This window comes from Myxocyprinus asiaticus, chromosome 15 (genome assembly GCF_019703515.2).
Source record: "Myxocyprinus asiaticus isolate MX2 ecotype Aquarium Trade chromosome 15, UBuf_Myxa_2, whole genome shotgun sequence".
Lineage (NCBI taxonomy): Eukaryota > Metazoa > Chordata > Actinopteri > Cypriniformes > Catostomidae > Myxocyprinus > Myxocyprinus asiaticus.
Window position 1 is genome coordinate 9,263,951 of NC_059358.1, and position 14,383 is coordinate 9,278,333.

Here is a 14,383-nt window from a genome sequence, read left to right on the forward strand (position 1 = left end):
AAAAATGCTCTCTGAAATCTTTGCCTAGCATTTTTCATATCTTAAAATGTTTTAGTATAAAGTATCTATTAGAAACTAGATTTTGGTGTTTTAGTTCAGACAGTAAACATTTTGAATCTACTAAGCAACAAAAGCTAGTAGAAATGATGGTTCCTCTAACTGAAAAAATCAACCTTTCAAAGCCATCTCAAGGCAAATAAATATAGAGATACTGTATCTACATTGAATATTGTAAAAAAGAGGAAAAATATTGAGTTATAATTATTTTAACTAGATCGATCAGCCCTTGCACCTACACATGCTGGCTATTTATTTTGCACATAAGCGCCAGTGGCAAGCTATGAGGCAGAGTAATCAGCATATTGTGTAATTTTATTCACACCTCTCTTAATGTTCCTGCAATGTGACCTGATTGCAGACCTTGGACTTCGCTGAGAGAGCCCACCCACACCCAACTCCTCCCCTCAACCCTGCTCCTTTCTCTGTCCTCTGCAATTCTGCATGCCTGACTGTTCACACGGACCTGCTAGAGGTCAAGTGATCTGCTGCTGCTTGTCCATTGCATCGCATTAATATACCTGTCTGTCGTTTCACTCGTTTATCCTGGTTCACAAAGATGGGAGTGTGAGTGGGTGATCTTCCAAAATCCACAAATCTCCCCAACCAATGAAGTGTTGAGAATAAAAGGATAAACATCTGAGATGCAACGTCACACTGCTGCCTGTAGGTGGCGTAACACTTGGCTAACATGTCTGCACATGGGTAGAGGTAGATCTAACATGGGCGTCGTTCTCTTCTGTGGGATAACCATAACACATCTCTCTTGCTTTATCACAATTATTGGTGTAGCTTCAATACAATTATATATTTTTTTATATTTCTCAGCTTTATCTGGATATATTATTTGAGTCCCTAAGTCAAATTAAATTCACTGCAGTCCAGCATATGATTTGCTCAAAAACTCTCAAAAAGTACAACATCTCCTTTAAATGAGCATAACCATCCTTTCAGATACTAATTCCCAGTTAACTGCCATCAGCTCCATCTAGGACCTATTAAATATATCAAATAAAAAGAAAAACACTCATCATACCTCAAATGTTTATTAATGTTTTTTTTCCTTTCTTTTTTTAACAATTCCATGGGGGACATGAGTTCATTGTCTTCAGGACATGAGCTCAAGACCTTTTGCTGAGAATTGTGATTAAACTATATTTAAAGTGCAATTCATGACACTATAAGGAATAGTTCTCCCCAAAATCTAAATTCTGTCATTATTTACTGTTCCAAACCCGAAAACTGATATTTATTCTGTGGAACACAAAAGGAGCTTTTTTTCTGTACAAGGACAGTTCACAGTTACCATGTCTGAAGTCACATGATAGCTTTATGCAAGGGTGTAGTCAGGAAATTACTTTTGGGTGGGCCTAAACAAAAATGGATGAGCCCAAATATTTTACCAAATTTTCCTTACCAACAGTGAAGCGCCACATTCAAACAGTTCTTTCACACTTAGAAATCAGAATTTATGCATTTATAAATAATTTATTTATAAATATATATTTATGCCAAAGAATAATCTCTAATATTCTGGGTGGGCCCATGCCCACCTAGGCCCACCCTTGGCTACGCCACTAGCTTTATGTCAGGAACAGATCAAAATTTAAGTCCATGTAAGTCATTAGCATTATTGACAGAAAATAACATCATGTCTTTGGAATTGCATGAGATTGACTGGGGAACTATTTCAGTACACAGTATGTATATTTTTGCCTCAGAGGTCAAAACCAATTTTTTTTTTAAAGGGCCCTAGATTAAACCCTACAATGCTGATACTTAAATAAAGCAAAAGCTCAAGATAAGTGGCTCTTGGGTGGGAACACCTCTCACCACTGAAGGATCTTATGCAAAGGGCCCTCTCCCTGTTCCACTGTCTATTTCTGTCTTTCCTTGTCTTCATCTGTCTCCTCCTGTCTCTATCTCTTACTGGTTCTGAATGGAAATGATATCTGTGAGGTATATAATCCTCTCCATGCCCCCACCCCTCAGAAAACCATGAGCAGATACACCTGGGAGTGTAAGACCAAAGAGGAGCCCGACTGTGAGGTAAGATTTATAACCCCACATCTCCGCCCAAAGTGACAGCGAATATCCCTTCACTGTGCTGTTATCCTGTCAGTGATACCCTAAAAACTATAATGACCAATCCTGGCGTACCCTTCCATCGTCATCATCGAGAGACCAAACCAAACTGATCTTGCTACAGTGTGGTCCATTTACGTCTTAAAGGGATAGTTCACCTCAAAATGAAAAGTCTGTCATCATTTACTCAGCCTCATGTTATTCCAAACCCATATGACTTGGGACATTAAAGGAGTCATTTTGCAGAATGCATGCTCTTCGTCATACAGTGAAAGTGAATAGTGAAACTGAGTGTCCTAAATGACAACAAAGCACTACAAAGTATCATGAAAGTAGTCCGTACGACTCATGTTGTATACTGCAAAGATCACTACGATAGCCTTGAGTGAGGAACAGACTGAAATGTAGATCATTATTCACTGAAAATCTTTCCCTCCGCTAAAGCTCTCAAATCTCATTCGTGTACTTTCAAATATGGCGCCTTGAGATGTGTCACGCCATTGATCTCAAACATGGCCAGATGGCGTCTTTAAGTGCCATATTTAAATGAAATTTGAGAGTTACTGCAGAAGGAAACATTTTGTCCAATAATCACAGAATAAAGAAAGTTAAATGGGTTTGGAGTGACATGAGAGTGAGTAAATGATGACAAAATTTTCTTTTTTGGATGAACTATCTCTTTAAATTAAAAGAGACAGCAATATTTCCACTAACAATACTATTATATTTCAACCAACCTGGTCTCATCGAATCACGTTACGATACCAACATTTGATTTAATATACATACACTTGCAAACTGATTTTTACTTGGCTTGTTTTACATATTGCGGCAGTTTCTGGTAAAATTAACATTAGAGGTACTAAAGCAACAATGACTTTTATTCCCTTTCACACAAATCACGAGTAAAACAGCAGATAATCAGTTCATAAACACTTTTTGCCCTGTTCCTCACACAGTGCTATCTTATGATATTTAAACACTTTTACTATAGCATATGACTTGTAAGGTGATACATTTTAAAGGAGTAATTCACCCAAAAATAAAATTCTTTCATCATTTACTCACCCTGATGCCATTCCAAGTGTGTGACTTTCTTTCTTCTGCAGAACACAAACAAAGATTTTTAGAAAGATATCTCCACTGTGTAGTTTCATACAATGCAAGTGAATGATGACCAGAACTTTGAAGTTCTAAAAAGCACATTAAAGTAGGCAGCAAAAAAATGTCCATACGACTTTAGAGGTTAAATCCATGTCTTCAGAACTGATATGATAGGTGTGGGTGAGAAACAAATCTTTTTTAATATAATTTGAAATAATTTAATATAATCCTCCTCCCTGCCCACTAGGTGGTGATATGCATCAAGAATTCTAATCACCTATAAAAAAAAAAATTAAAAAAAGTATATGGCAGTGAAATTGAAAGTCCAATGAAAAAGAATTGGACATTTATAGTAAAAAAGGACTTAAATATTGATCTGTTTCTCACCCACACCTATCATATCGCTTCTGAAGACATTAAACCACTGGAGTCGTATGGATTACTTTTATGCTGCCTTTATTTGCTTTTTGGAGCTGGCCACCATTCACTTGCAATAAATGGACCAACAGAGCTGAGATATTCTTCTAAAAATCTTCACTGGTGTTCATAGACATGTGGGATGGCATGAGGGGAGTAAATGCATTTGTGGGTGAAATATACCTTTAATGTTTACATTAAATAACCAACTACATATACAGTCTTGTTCGAGTGTGATCAAACTGTGTGGTAGCTCGACTGATAGAGCATTGCACTTGCGATGTAAAGGGCCAGTTAGGTTTAAGGTTTAGGGTTGGGAGGTTGGTTTGGTTAATTTTAAACTCGATAGAGCATTAACCTTTAAAACCTTACCTGTTTGGCAGAACATTTTACTTGCTTTTAGCACCACACAGTGGATATTTCACCTCAGAACTGCCGCATGTAATTAAACTATATAAAATAATTTTGCTAAAAAGTCGCCACAGTCACATAATTTTTATGAGATCAGGCTGATTTTAACATATACAGGTGCATCTCAAATTAGAATATCGTGGAAAAGTTCATTTATTTCAGTAATTCAACTCATATTGTGAAACTCGTGTATTAAATAAATTCAGTGCACACAGACTGAAGTAGTTTAAGTCTTTGGTTCTTTTAATTGTGATGATTTTGGCTCACATTTAACAAAAACCCACCAATTCACCATCTCAAAAAATTAGAATACATCATAAGACCAATAAAAAAACATTTTTAGTGAATTGTTGGCCTTCTGGTAAGTATGTTCATTTACTGTATATGTACTCAGTACTTGGTAGGGGCTCCTTTTGCTTTAATTACTGCCTCAATTCGGCGTGGCATGGAGGTGATCGGTTTGTGGCACTGCTGAGGTGGTATGGAAGCCCAGGTTTCTTTGACAGTGGCCTTCAGCTCATCTGCATTTTTTGGTCTCTTGTTTCTCATTTTCCTCTTGACAATACCCCATCGATTCTCTATGGGGTTCAGGTCTGGTTAGTCTGCTGGCCAGTCAAGCACACCAACACCATGGTCATTTAACCAACTTTTGGTGCTTTTGGCAGTGTGGGCAGGTGCCAAATCCTGCTGGAAAATGAAATCAGCATCTTTCAGCAGAAGGAAGCATGAAGTACTCCAAAATTTCTTGGTAAACGGGTGCAGTGACTTTGGTTTTCAAAAAACACAATGGACCAACACCAGCAGATGACATTGCACCCCAAATCATCACAGACTGTGGAAACTTAACACTGGACTTCAAGCAACTTGGGCTATGAGCTTCTCCAACCTTCCTCCAGACTCTAGGACCTTGGTTTCCAAATGAAATACAAAACTTGCTCTCATCTGAAAAGAGGACTTTGGAACACTGGGCAACAGTCCAGTTCTTCTTCTCCTTAGCCCAGGTAAGACGCCTCTGACGTTGTCTGTGGTTCAGGAGTGGCTTAACAAGAGGAATACAACAACTGTAGCCAAATTCCTTGACACATCTGTGTGTGGTGGCTCTTGATGCCTTGACCCCAGCCTCAGTCCATTCCTTGTGAAGTTCACCCAAATTCTTGAATCGATTTTGCTTGACAATCATAAGGCTGCGGTTCTCTTGGTTGGTTTTGCATCTTTTTCTTCCACACTTTTTCCTTCCACTCAACTTTCTATTAATATGCTTGGATACAGCACTCTGTGAACAGCCAGCTTCTTTGGCAATGAATGTTTGTGGCTTACCCTCCTTGTGAAGGGTGTCAATGATTGTCTTCTGGACAACTGTCAGATCAGCAGTCTTCCCCATGATTGTGTAGCCTAGTAAACCAAACTGAGAGACCATTTTGAAGGCTCAGGAAACCTTTGCAGGTGTTTTGAGTTGATTAGCTGATTGGCATGTCACCATATTCTAATTTTTTGAGATAGTGAATTGGTGGGTTTTTGTTAAATGTGAGCCAAAATCATCACAATTAAAAGAACCAAAGACTTAAACTACTTCAGTCTGTGTGCATTGAATTTATTTAATACACGAGTTTCACAATATGAGTTGAATTACTGAAATAACACTTGAACTTTTCCACGATATTCTAATTTATTGAGATGCACCTGTAGTCCATTGTGGGAATTAAGGTCTGTGGGTGTATATTGTGTAAAATAGTTTTCCTTGTGGAAATCGAAAATTATTAGATCAAGAACGACACTGTAGATCCTCAAAACCCTTTCAAACACTCCATGACCTTCAGACAATACAGGACACTGAAAATTGATTGTCTCCTCTGCCCGCACGGAGGCTTGGAGCTCATCATCACAACACTCCTGTAAATGAAATGCATGCCATGAAATAAGAGGAATCTCTCAAGACAAGAAGAGAGAAAAACAAATGTAGACAGTCAGGCCTCTTTATTACCATCAGCCAAGAGTTGATGCTGCTCTAACAATCGATATCATCTTGAGTAAAAGAGCCCAGCTCGGGATAGCTGCCAACACACACACACACACACACACACTCACTCACTCTCTCTCTCTCTCTCTCTCTCTCTCTATACACACACACACACATAGACCTAAACCCTCAGAGTCTATGGCTTGACAGATGTTTTGGAATGATTAGACCATATATAAATAGGCATGAAAAGGTCAGATAAGTGAAGTGGTAGCTGAATATTCTTCCCTTTGAGATTTTTTTCATGGCTTTAGAAGACAAGACATGGACCATGCTAGTGCAACAAAGAAGTTGTCCGCCCAATCTCTGCAGTTTTAACCTCTATCCTCAGCCCTTTCTAAGTCTGAAATGTACAGAATTAAAAAATTTTATTTGTTCATATATGTGAGTGTGGACCTACCTATGTACTCTACTTTTCCAATGTTCCCTTTGTCGCCCCTGTCCAAACTCTTTTTTTTTTTTTTTTTTTTGCTAAAGACCACAGAAGCCTTTAAAATGTGGAGTGTCTGATTCTTACACTGTCCCATCCTCTTAGTGTCCTTCCACAACACTTTGTAGTTTAAAGCAACAGACACTTTCATAAAGCAGAGAATACATAATTAAATACATATCAGAAATGTATAATCAATAGCTCCAAAATTTAGTAAGCTGCCAACCTAGACAGCATCCTTAAACCTCAAAAGTAACTAGAAATGTTTCACATTATATCTTGTGCTGATTGGCCAATAACTATTTGCATAAGCTGTCTCTTTTACAGGAATTGGATAATTAAAGGGATAGTTCAAAAACAAAAACAAACATCTGTTATCATTTATTCACCCTCATGTTATTCCAAACCCATTGGAAGAGGAGATGTTTTAAAGAGTGTCGAGGTTGATGATTTCCATATAATAGCAGTTGAAAGTGTCAAAAAAAGTTTAGGAAAAGTAGTCCATTCAACTTTTGTCTCATATTTCCAGATCTTCTTAAGGCATATGATCACTTTGATTTAAGAGTGAATAGTGCTTAAATTTCTGTCTATTCATTGTACAAAGTGATCGTATGCCTTAAGAAAACTTGGGAATATGACTCACAAGTCACATGGACTACTTTTGACTCTTTTGGGTGCTTTTTTAAGCTTTAGGCCACATCCACACTAATTCATTTTCATTTGAGAACTCTGTTTACAGTTTTCTAATGTAATAGTTTTCCAATTTATGCGGTAATGGAGAGATTTTTCGAAATGCTCTGTTTTCGGCGGAGGAAAATGCCTTTCCGATGTGGATGAGAGGCATAAACGCATTGCAAAATCGATGCGTTTTCGAATGAAAACATATTAGTGTGGATGTGGCCTAAAAGTGAGTCACTATCAACTGTTGTTGTATAGAAATCTGTGATTGCAACATTGTTAACATACGTATCTCCTTTTGGGTGTGGAATGAGGGTAAATGATGGAAATGATGACAGAATTTTCAGTTTTGGGTGAACTATTCCTTTAAGCTCTAGATGAAAAACACACACACAAAACACATTCAGAGTGAACAACATTATTTTCTTGGTGAAAAATATGTTTCATTACCATAGCCCATGTTGACAGGAAGGATGCAAAGAACACACAATTCATCAGTCATCTCCATCATGGCCCTCTTGATGTCACTCTTAAATCCCCCCAGAATCCTTGGAAAGTCTCAAGAGTAGCATAATCCTCTTGCCCCTCTCCCCTCAACCACACTTAAAAAGCAAATTTTCCAGTTTCATGCCGACAGAAGAAAGGATGCCCCCTATCCTGTAACCATGGAAGTGGCGTATCCCCACGTCCTGCCAGAAGTTACAATCTAAGTCATCGCAGAATGGGTAAATCCTCTTTAGTTGACTCTGTGGAGTTGGAAACTAAACACATTCGGGCCTTAGTACAACTACACCATGGTCACAGAAGGGAAGTCTCAAGCGTTCACAAAATCAGTCATGTCAGGCTGTTGATTCAGTAGATTCCATTGTCCCTAAAAGCAGGAATTTATGTGTCTAGGATGATAGAAATCAACTTAAATTCAATAGCATCTTTTCTGTTATTATCACAGAAAATAATTTCAACTCAATTAATTATACAAGTTAGAATGGGAAAATAGCTTACCAACCTTGACTGGATACAGTTACGGTATATTCAATCTTTCAACTCACATCATGGTCATGGAAATCCATAAACTCTTACATTATTTCAGGGCAAGGATACAAGGTCGTAACCAAATCAAATGTCCATCTACCTAGAAAATGTGTCCTTTTTAGTCCTTTGGTCCTTCAAAAGGATGATAAATTCAACTTTACTGATTAAATTAGAAATGTTTTTTTTTTTTTTTTTAAAGAATAATCCATGCAAGTGCTTTCACAAAAAATATGTGCTCGAGATTTTTTATTTGAAATCCTCCAGTACACTTGCCCCATAGACTTGTACTGTAAGTGTATTACTGTAAACATGTTTTTATATACACCGATCAGCCACAACATTAAAACCACCTGTCTAATATTGTGTAGGTCCCCCTCAGGGTTATCTGAGTTACCATAGACTTCGTCAGTTCTAACCAGTCTGGCCATTCTCTGTTGACCTCTCTCATCAACAAGGCATTTCCATCCACAGAACTGCCACTCACTGGATGTTTTTTTGTTTTTGGCACCATTCGGAGTAAATTCTAGAAACTGTTGCATGTGAAAATCCCAGGAGATCAGCAGTTACAGAAATACTCAAACCAGCCCATCTGGCACCAACAATAATCCATGCTATTATCTAATCAGCCAATCGTGTGGCAGCAGTGCAGTGCATAAAATCATGCAGATACAGGTCAGGAGCTTCAGTTAATGTTCACATCAACCATCAGAATGGGGAAAAATTTGATCTCAGTGATTTGGACCCTGGCATGATTGTTGGTGCCAGATGGGCTGGTTTGAGTATTTCTGTAACTGCTGATCTCCTGGGATTTTCACACACAACAGTCTCTAGACTTTACTCCGAATGGTGCCAAAAACAAAAAACATCCAGTGAGCATCAGTTCTGTGGACGGAAATGCCTTTTTGATGTTGATGAGAGAGATCAGCAGAGAATGGCCTACGGTAGTCTACGGTAACTCAGATAACCACTCTGTACAATTGTGGTGAGGAGAATATCATCTCAGAATGCTATTCTAAGATGCTGGTTGGCGCTATTTTGGTGGCAAGAGGGGGACCTACACAATATTAGGCAGGTGGTTTTAATGTTGTGGTTGATTGGTGTATGCTTTTATACACTAAGGAATGAGTCAAAATTATGTTCAATGGTAATCGACAACATGTCACAGATGCTGATGATAGAGCTTAACTTGTATTTAACTAGGAATATTCCCTTGAGATGATCAAAGGTATTTTTTCAATTACTGCACTAATTAAAGGCCGCTGAATGGTTATTCCACAGAGAGAGTCCTAAGCTTAATTGATATGGCAGATGAGCTCATCTTGCCAAAGCTCTTGTTTCAGTCCATGGCTTCTCCTGTTCAGTGATGGGAAAGGAGTGTGGGATGGGGCTGTATGAGCTTTTATAGGTTTGCATGTATGCATGTGTATCGGGACGGGTGGATCATACAGCCTCTGCCCTGCCCAGAGGAATAAACAGCCTCAATCGTTGATTTGACATTGATTGAATTCAATCGAAATATGTATTGCAATATCTTTTCCTGCAGTGCCATCACACTCCAGATATCTGGATGTGACACTAAAGTGTTGTAGTTATAATTTCTATTACATTTTACTACAGTATAAATTAGGGCTGCAACGGTACACAAAATTCACGGTTCGGTACGTACATACCTTGGTTTTGGGGTCACGGTTCGATACGGTTTCGGTACAGCAGGGAAAACAAAGAATCTTTTTTAAATTATTTATTTTGAAAACACAGTGGCTGATGGGCAACAATTCTTATTGTGAAGGCTCATTTATACATGACTGCACTATGCATATTTCTTCATCGAAATTACAATACAGAACTTAAGAGCCTCTTACATGCACATTGTATAAAAACATAAATAATAATAAAAGGTTTTTAAAAAAGTGCAATTATAATAACTGTAACAAAATTAATACATAAGAAGTGCAGATTTCTGTCTTTTGCCATTCAGGTCACCACCTGTACTTATCACTCAATTTTCACGTTTGTTTTTTTTTTTTTAGTAAAATCAGAATATCCACATAATCAGAGGAAAGGGCAGATCTGTTAGCATTGACAATGTCCACTGCTGGACAATTACAGCGTATGCTTGTTTATATAGAGCGGGTACTACACAACTGCTGAAATGTTTTCTTATAGGAACTTTATAACGGGGCTCAAGCATGTTAAGCAGATGCTTAAATCCTGTGTTCTCGACGAATGAGTATGGTCTCATATCTGGTGCAATAAATACTCATATGGCGTTCATTGTCGCTTGCAGCGAGTGGCTGCTTGAACGCCGTGGTGAGACTGACTTGCACAGGCTGTTTATGCTTTGCTCCCGTAAGCTGAAGTGACACATGTGGATGATTTATGACACATGGAGACATACCTGACTTTGGTGAAACAGAGCCGACACACAGCCTTCGTCCTGTTCACTACTCATTGCCCAGTATCACTGTAGTTTACTGCAAAACCATAATGCTCTCAAACAACAGATTTTATAGACGGTGGTGGCTCTTCAATCTCTGGTTTAAGTACGACATATTTATATTTTGTTTAGTTCCATCACAGTTGGGAAAAATAGCGAGCAAGCTAGTATAAACTTCACATCCATTTATCTGATCTGCAGTTTCTAGTGTACCGTGTGGCGATCTGTTGTTAAGTTTTGGTTCCGTGCAGTCCTGCGTTGCTCTGCAATCTTTTTTCAGTATAGTTCTATGCGGATTGTGTTGTTTGTTATATGTTGTTTTAATATTGGTTTCACGCAAGCTAAGATATGTAATTATTTGTGTGACTGTGTGTACCATACCGAAGGCCGTGTATCCTTTCGGTTCGGTGCAGATACATGTACCGTTGCAGCCTTAATATAAATGTATTTTATTATTTAAATTTACGTGTATGTAAACAATTACTATTGTTCATTCTTTGCTAAACTGAATGGCAAGTATACATTTTGTTTCTGGTTTTATCCTACAATGTATCAAAATTTTGTTTTTGTTTTTTATGGTAATTGCATAGTGAAATCCTGAGGTAATAGGAAATTTGGGGTTGTGGGGTTTTCCCCCAGGTATTTTTTATAAATATTTTAATACCTTTTACTTGATGGTCGCACCACGTGATATTTTTAAAGTCCTTAAATATTTTTCTTTTTTTTTTTTACAAAAAAAAAAAAAAAAATTATGAAACCAAACTGAACACAAAGATTACATTTCTACAAACTTTTAAATGATTTCTTATTTTTATCTCCTCACACAACCTTATTTGTCAATGACACCACAAAATTACACATTTCTAAAAAAGAAAAAAGGCCATAAATAAGATTACTAGCAGATATTTCTCTTCTAAATTGATATAGTAGGTGCTTTCATAAAGTACTGAGCAATAAGAGGTTGTTGCAAGAAGCTAACATGGCACTGTAATTTCTCAGGATGATCCTAATGCCCAGAACAAGCTGGAGGACCCCGTGAAGGCCCCCCCGCCCAAAGAGGACGAGTCGCTGAACATCCAGAACTCGCTCACCCCTAAGCACGAGAACCATAAGGTGCCGGGCGAGGAGAACTCCTCGGAGGTAAACTCGCTACAGAACAACATGATGTAGAACAGCAGAAAAAACACCCCATGCAACCACGTCCACAATCACTTAAAGCATCGATCAACAGATGCTACGAGCAGCCACTTTCACCACACACCATCACCACATGACAGAAAACTTTGAAAACCCCGCCCTCGCCCCACTCAGCCTCCGCCTCCTACCCTGCCCCTTGTTGCAGTCTTTTTGCCCTGTAGTCGACCCACCCCTGACCCGGCCCTTATATATTCACACACACCTGCCCCTGCCTAACTGAATTATGGCATGCGTTGGTGTATATTGTAAAAAGAAGAAAAAAATATTCGGGTTTAAAATGTAAAACTTTGTCATTAAAGAAAAAGCTACTGAGAGGTTTTGATGTTTGTCTGACTAATTCAGTGAGTATGTATAAATATATGAAAAAAAAACTTGGATTGATATTAAGAAGAAAAAAAAAACAATGTGTCTTTGTTTTGATGTGATTTCTAATCCTTTGATGTACTTGTTTTATTTTGTACTTTTTTGGAAATATATACTACAAACAGAAAAAATTCTGACAGCTGTTGAAATAAACCTTTTTAACATTAAAGTCCTTGTCCCTGTGTTTTCCTAGCCTGTGCTTCTTTCCAGCCAATTACTTTCTTGCATTCACTCACTCATTTCTTGCTTTGCTTGATATTGTGCATGGCTTTTTGATTCCCATTTAGTGCACTGAATTCTGCATCAGTTTATACCTTTGCACTGACAAAGCTTTGCAAGAGTTGGGAAGCCTATTACTCATGCATTCCAGGTGGGTGACCCAGACTTACTGCTTACACTTATCTTACTGCTGTTTCCCTTGGCTCCATTTAAATAACTGACAAATATGAATTTGAACAGTCCTTGGAATGTGCATAGATTTTTGAGGTGTTAGGGATAAAGTAAGACTTTAATTGGACCCACACTCAAAAAACTGAACTTTCACTATCGTCAGTCTAAATCATTGTAATTTTTACTCAATCCACCCTTGTTCATATTACTAAAAAAAATCATGTAACCAAGGGAACTTTAATTAACTGAGTTGATTCAATTAAAAAGTGAATTCTTGTCAGCTTTAAGGCCTCGATATATTTCCTACGAAATCAAAGAACAAATGGGTGTGACGTAATTTAGAACAAAATCTGGCCAAAAAGAAGGTGTTTTTGCATTCCTTTCGGTGGTTCGTAACAGCTCGCTGGGGCGAACTTTTAGGAAAAATTCTTATCGGCTGCTAAACACCTTCTCACTGCCATTGGTCCACGTCATCGATAGGTGTGACCTGGAGCTCCACCCACCTTGAGGCCGATGGCTAATTTTGTTTACATTGTTCAGTCAAAATCAGAATTGGTTGCAGTCATTATACAGTCAGCAGAGGAAACAATACCAAAGAGATCAGGGAACAGAGGTAAAAAGAGTGTACCATGGTGGGATGAAAATTGTAGGCAAGCTGTAAAAAGAAGGAACAGGGCATTTAGACAGTTAAAGAAACACCATTCTTTAGAAACATTAATTCAGTACAAAAGATCACAGGCAGTATTTCGGAAGGCTATAAGAACAACTAAACATGCATTCTGGAGGCAATATTGTAATAGGATAGGGAGAGAGACACAGCTGTCAGACATATGGGGAATGATCAGAAGAATGAGTGGAATTAAGAGAAACAATACAATACCAGTGTTGCTAAGCAGCAACAAATCAGCTGTAAGTAATATAAAAAAAGCAGAGCTTTTGGCAGAAACATTAGTGAAAATTCACAGTTCTGAAAATTTATCAGTAAGAGCTCTATACTCTAGCACAGAATCCAGATGTAAATGTAAGGAAAATTACGTCCTGCTAATCTACTGTTCCACACTCCAGTCCGGTAGGTGGCGGTAATGCACCTGCAAGCTGGTTTGAGTCAAAATCAGTCAACGTGAAAACATCCATATGTAGAGTTATTAGCGAGCTTTTGCAAATGTACCTACATCTGTATGATCGTTCACTTAGGGACATTTTCCAAGACCAAGTTATGTGATTTTATTTTAGTCTACTAAAGAAATCAAATCTTCTCAAATACTCTCAAGTGCCCATTCACTCATGTGCCATCTGCAGCAAAAGCCATTCACACACCTGTCTAAAGTAAGATATGCCTCTATCATCATTGTTTTATCTTTGTTCTGCCAGTGCATAATATGGCCACATGTAGCATGTTAGCGCATTAGCGTCATGAATTCATAATGTAAACAAGACAAATTAAACATTTTCTACTGCATATTTATTACTTTAAATCATCATCGAGTGGTTAAAACAGCTTCTTTTACTGACCTCATGTGAATTCTACCCAGAATGAGGCATAAAGTCATTGATAACACATTTGTAAGGTTTTTACATAAATTTTTACATGTAGTATATTTAAATGTACTTCTAAATGCTTCCCACAGCGATGTGACCAGTGTCTGAATGTTTGGGAATAGTATACCATTGCTCGGCTGTTTAGAACTTGTTTTTACCCCTGAACGAAGAACAAAGAAGAACTTCTACGGAAGTAGCTTAATCCATGTGCATTGGGACAAAATAA

General features: G+C 38.0%; 1 protein-coding gene across 8 annotated transcripts in view; it reads left to right on the top strand.

Annotated features, from left to right (window-relative positions):
- LOC127453465 (chondroitin sulfate proteoglycan 5-like) overlaps positions 1–12,397 on the top strand; it is a 63,801-nt gene extending 51,404 nt beyond the window's left edge. For 6 of the 8 annotated variants that reach the window (XM_051719844.1, XM_051719837.1, XM_051719842.1 and 3 more), the window contains one exon: positions 11,668–12,397. In XM_051719844.1, coding sequence (XP_051575804.1) covers positions 11,668–11,838 — 171 coding nt within the window. In that variant the 3' untranslated portion in view covers positions 11,839–12,397. Of the gene's footprint in view, positions 1–2,049; positions 2,107–11,667 lie in introns of all 8 variants that reach the window. The other 2 variants (XM_051719839.1, XM_051719841.1) reach the window with 1 other exon arrangement.
- Positions 12,398–14,383: the final 1,986 nt, after the last annotated feature.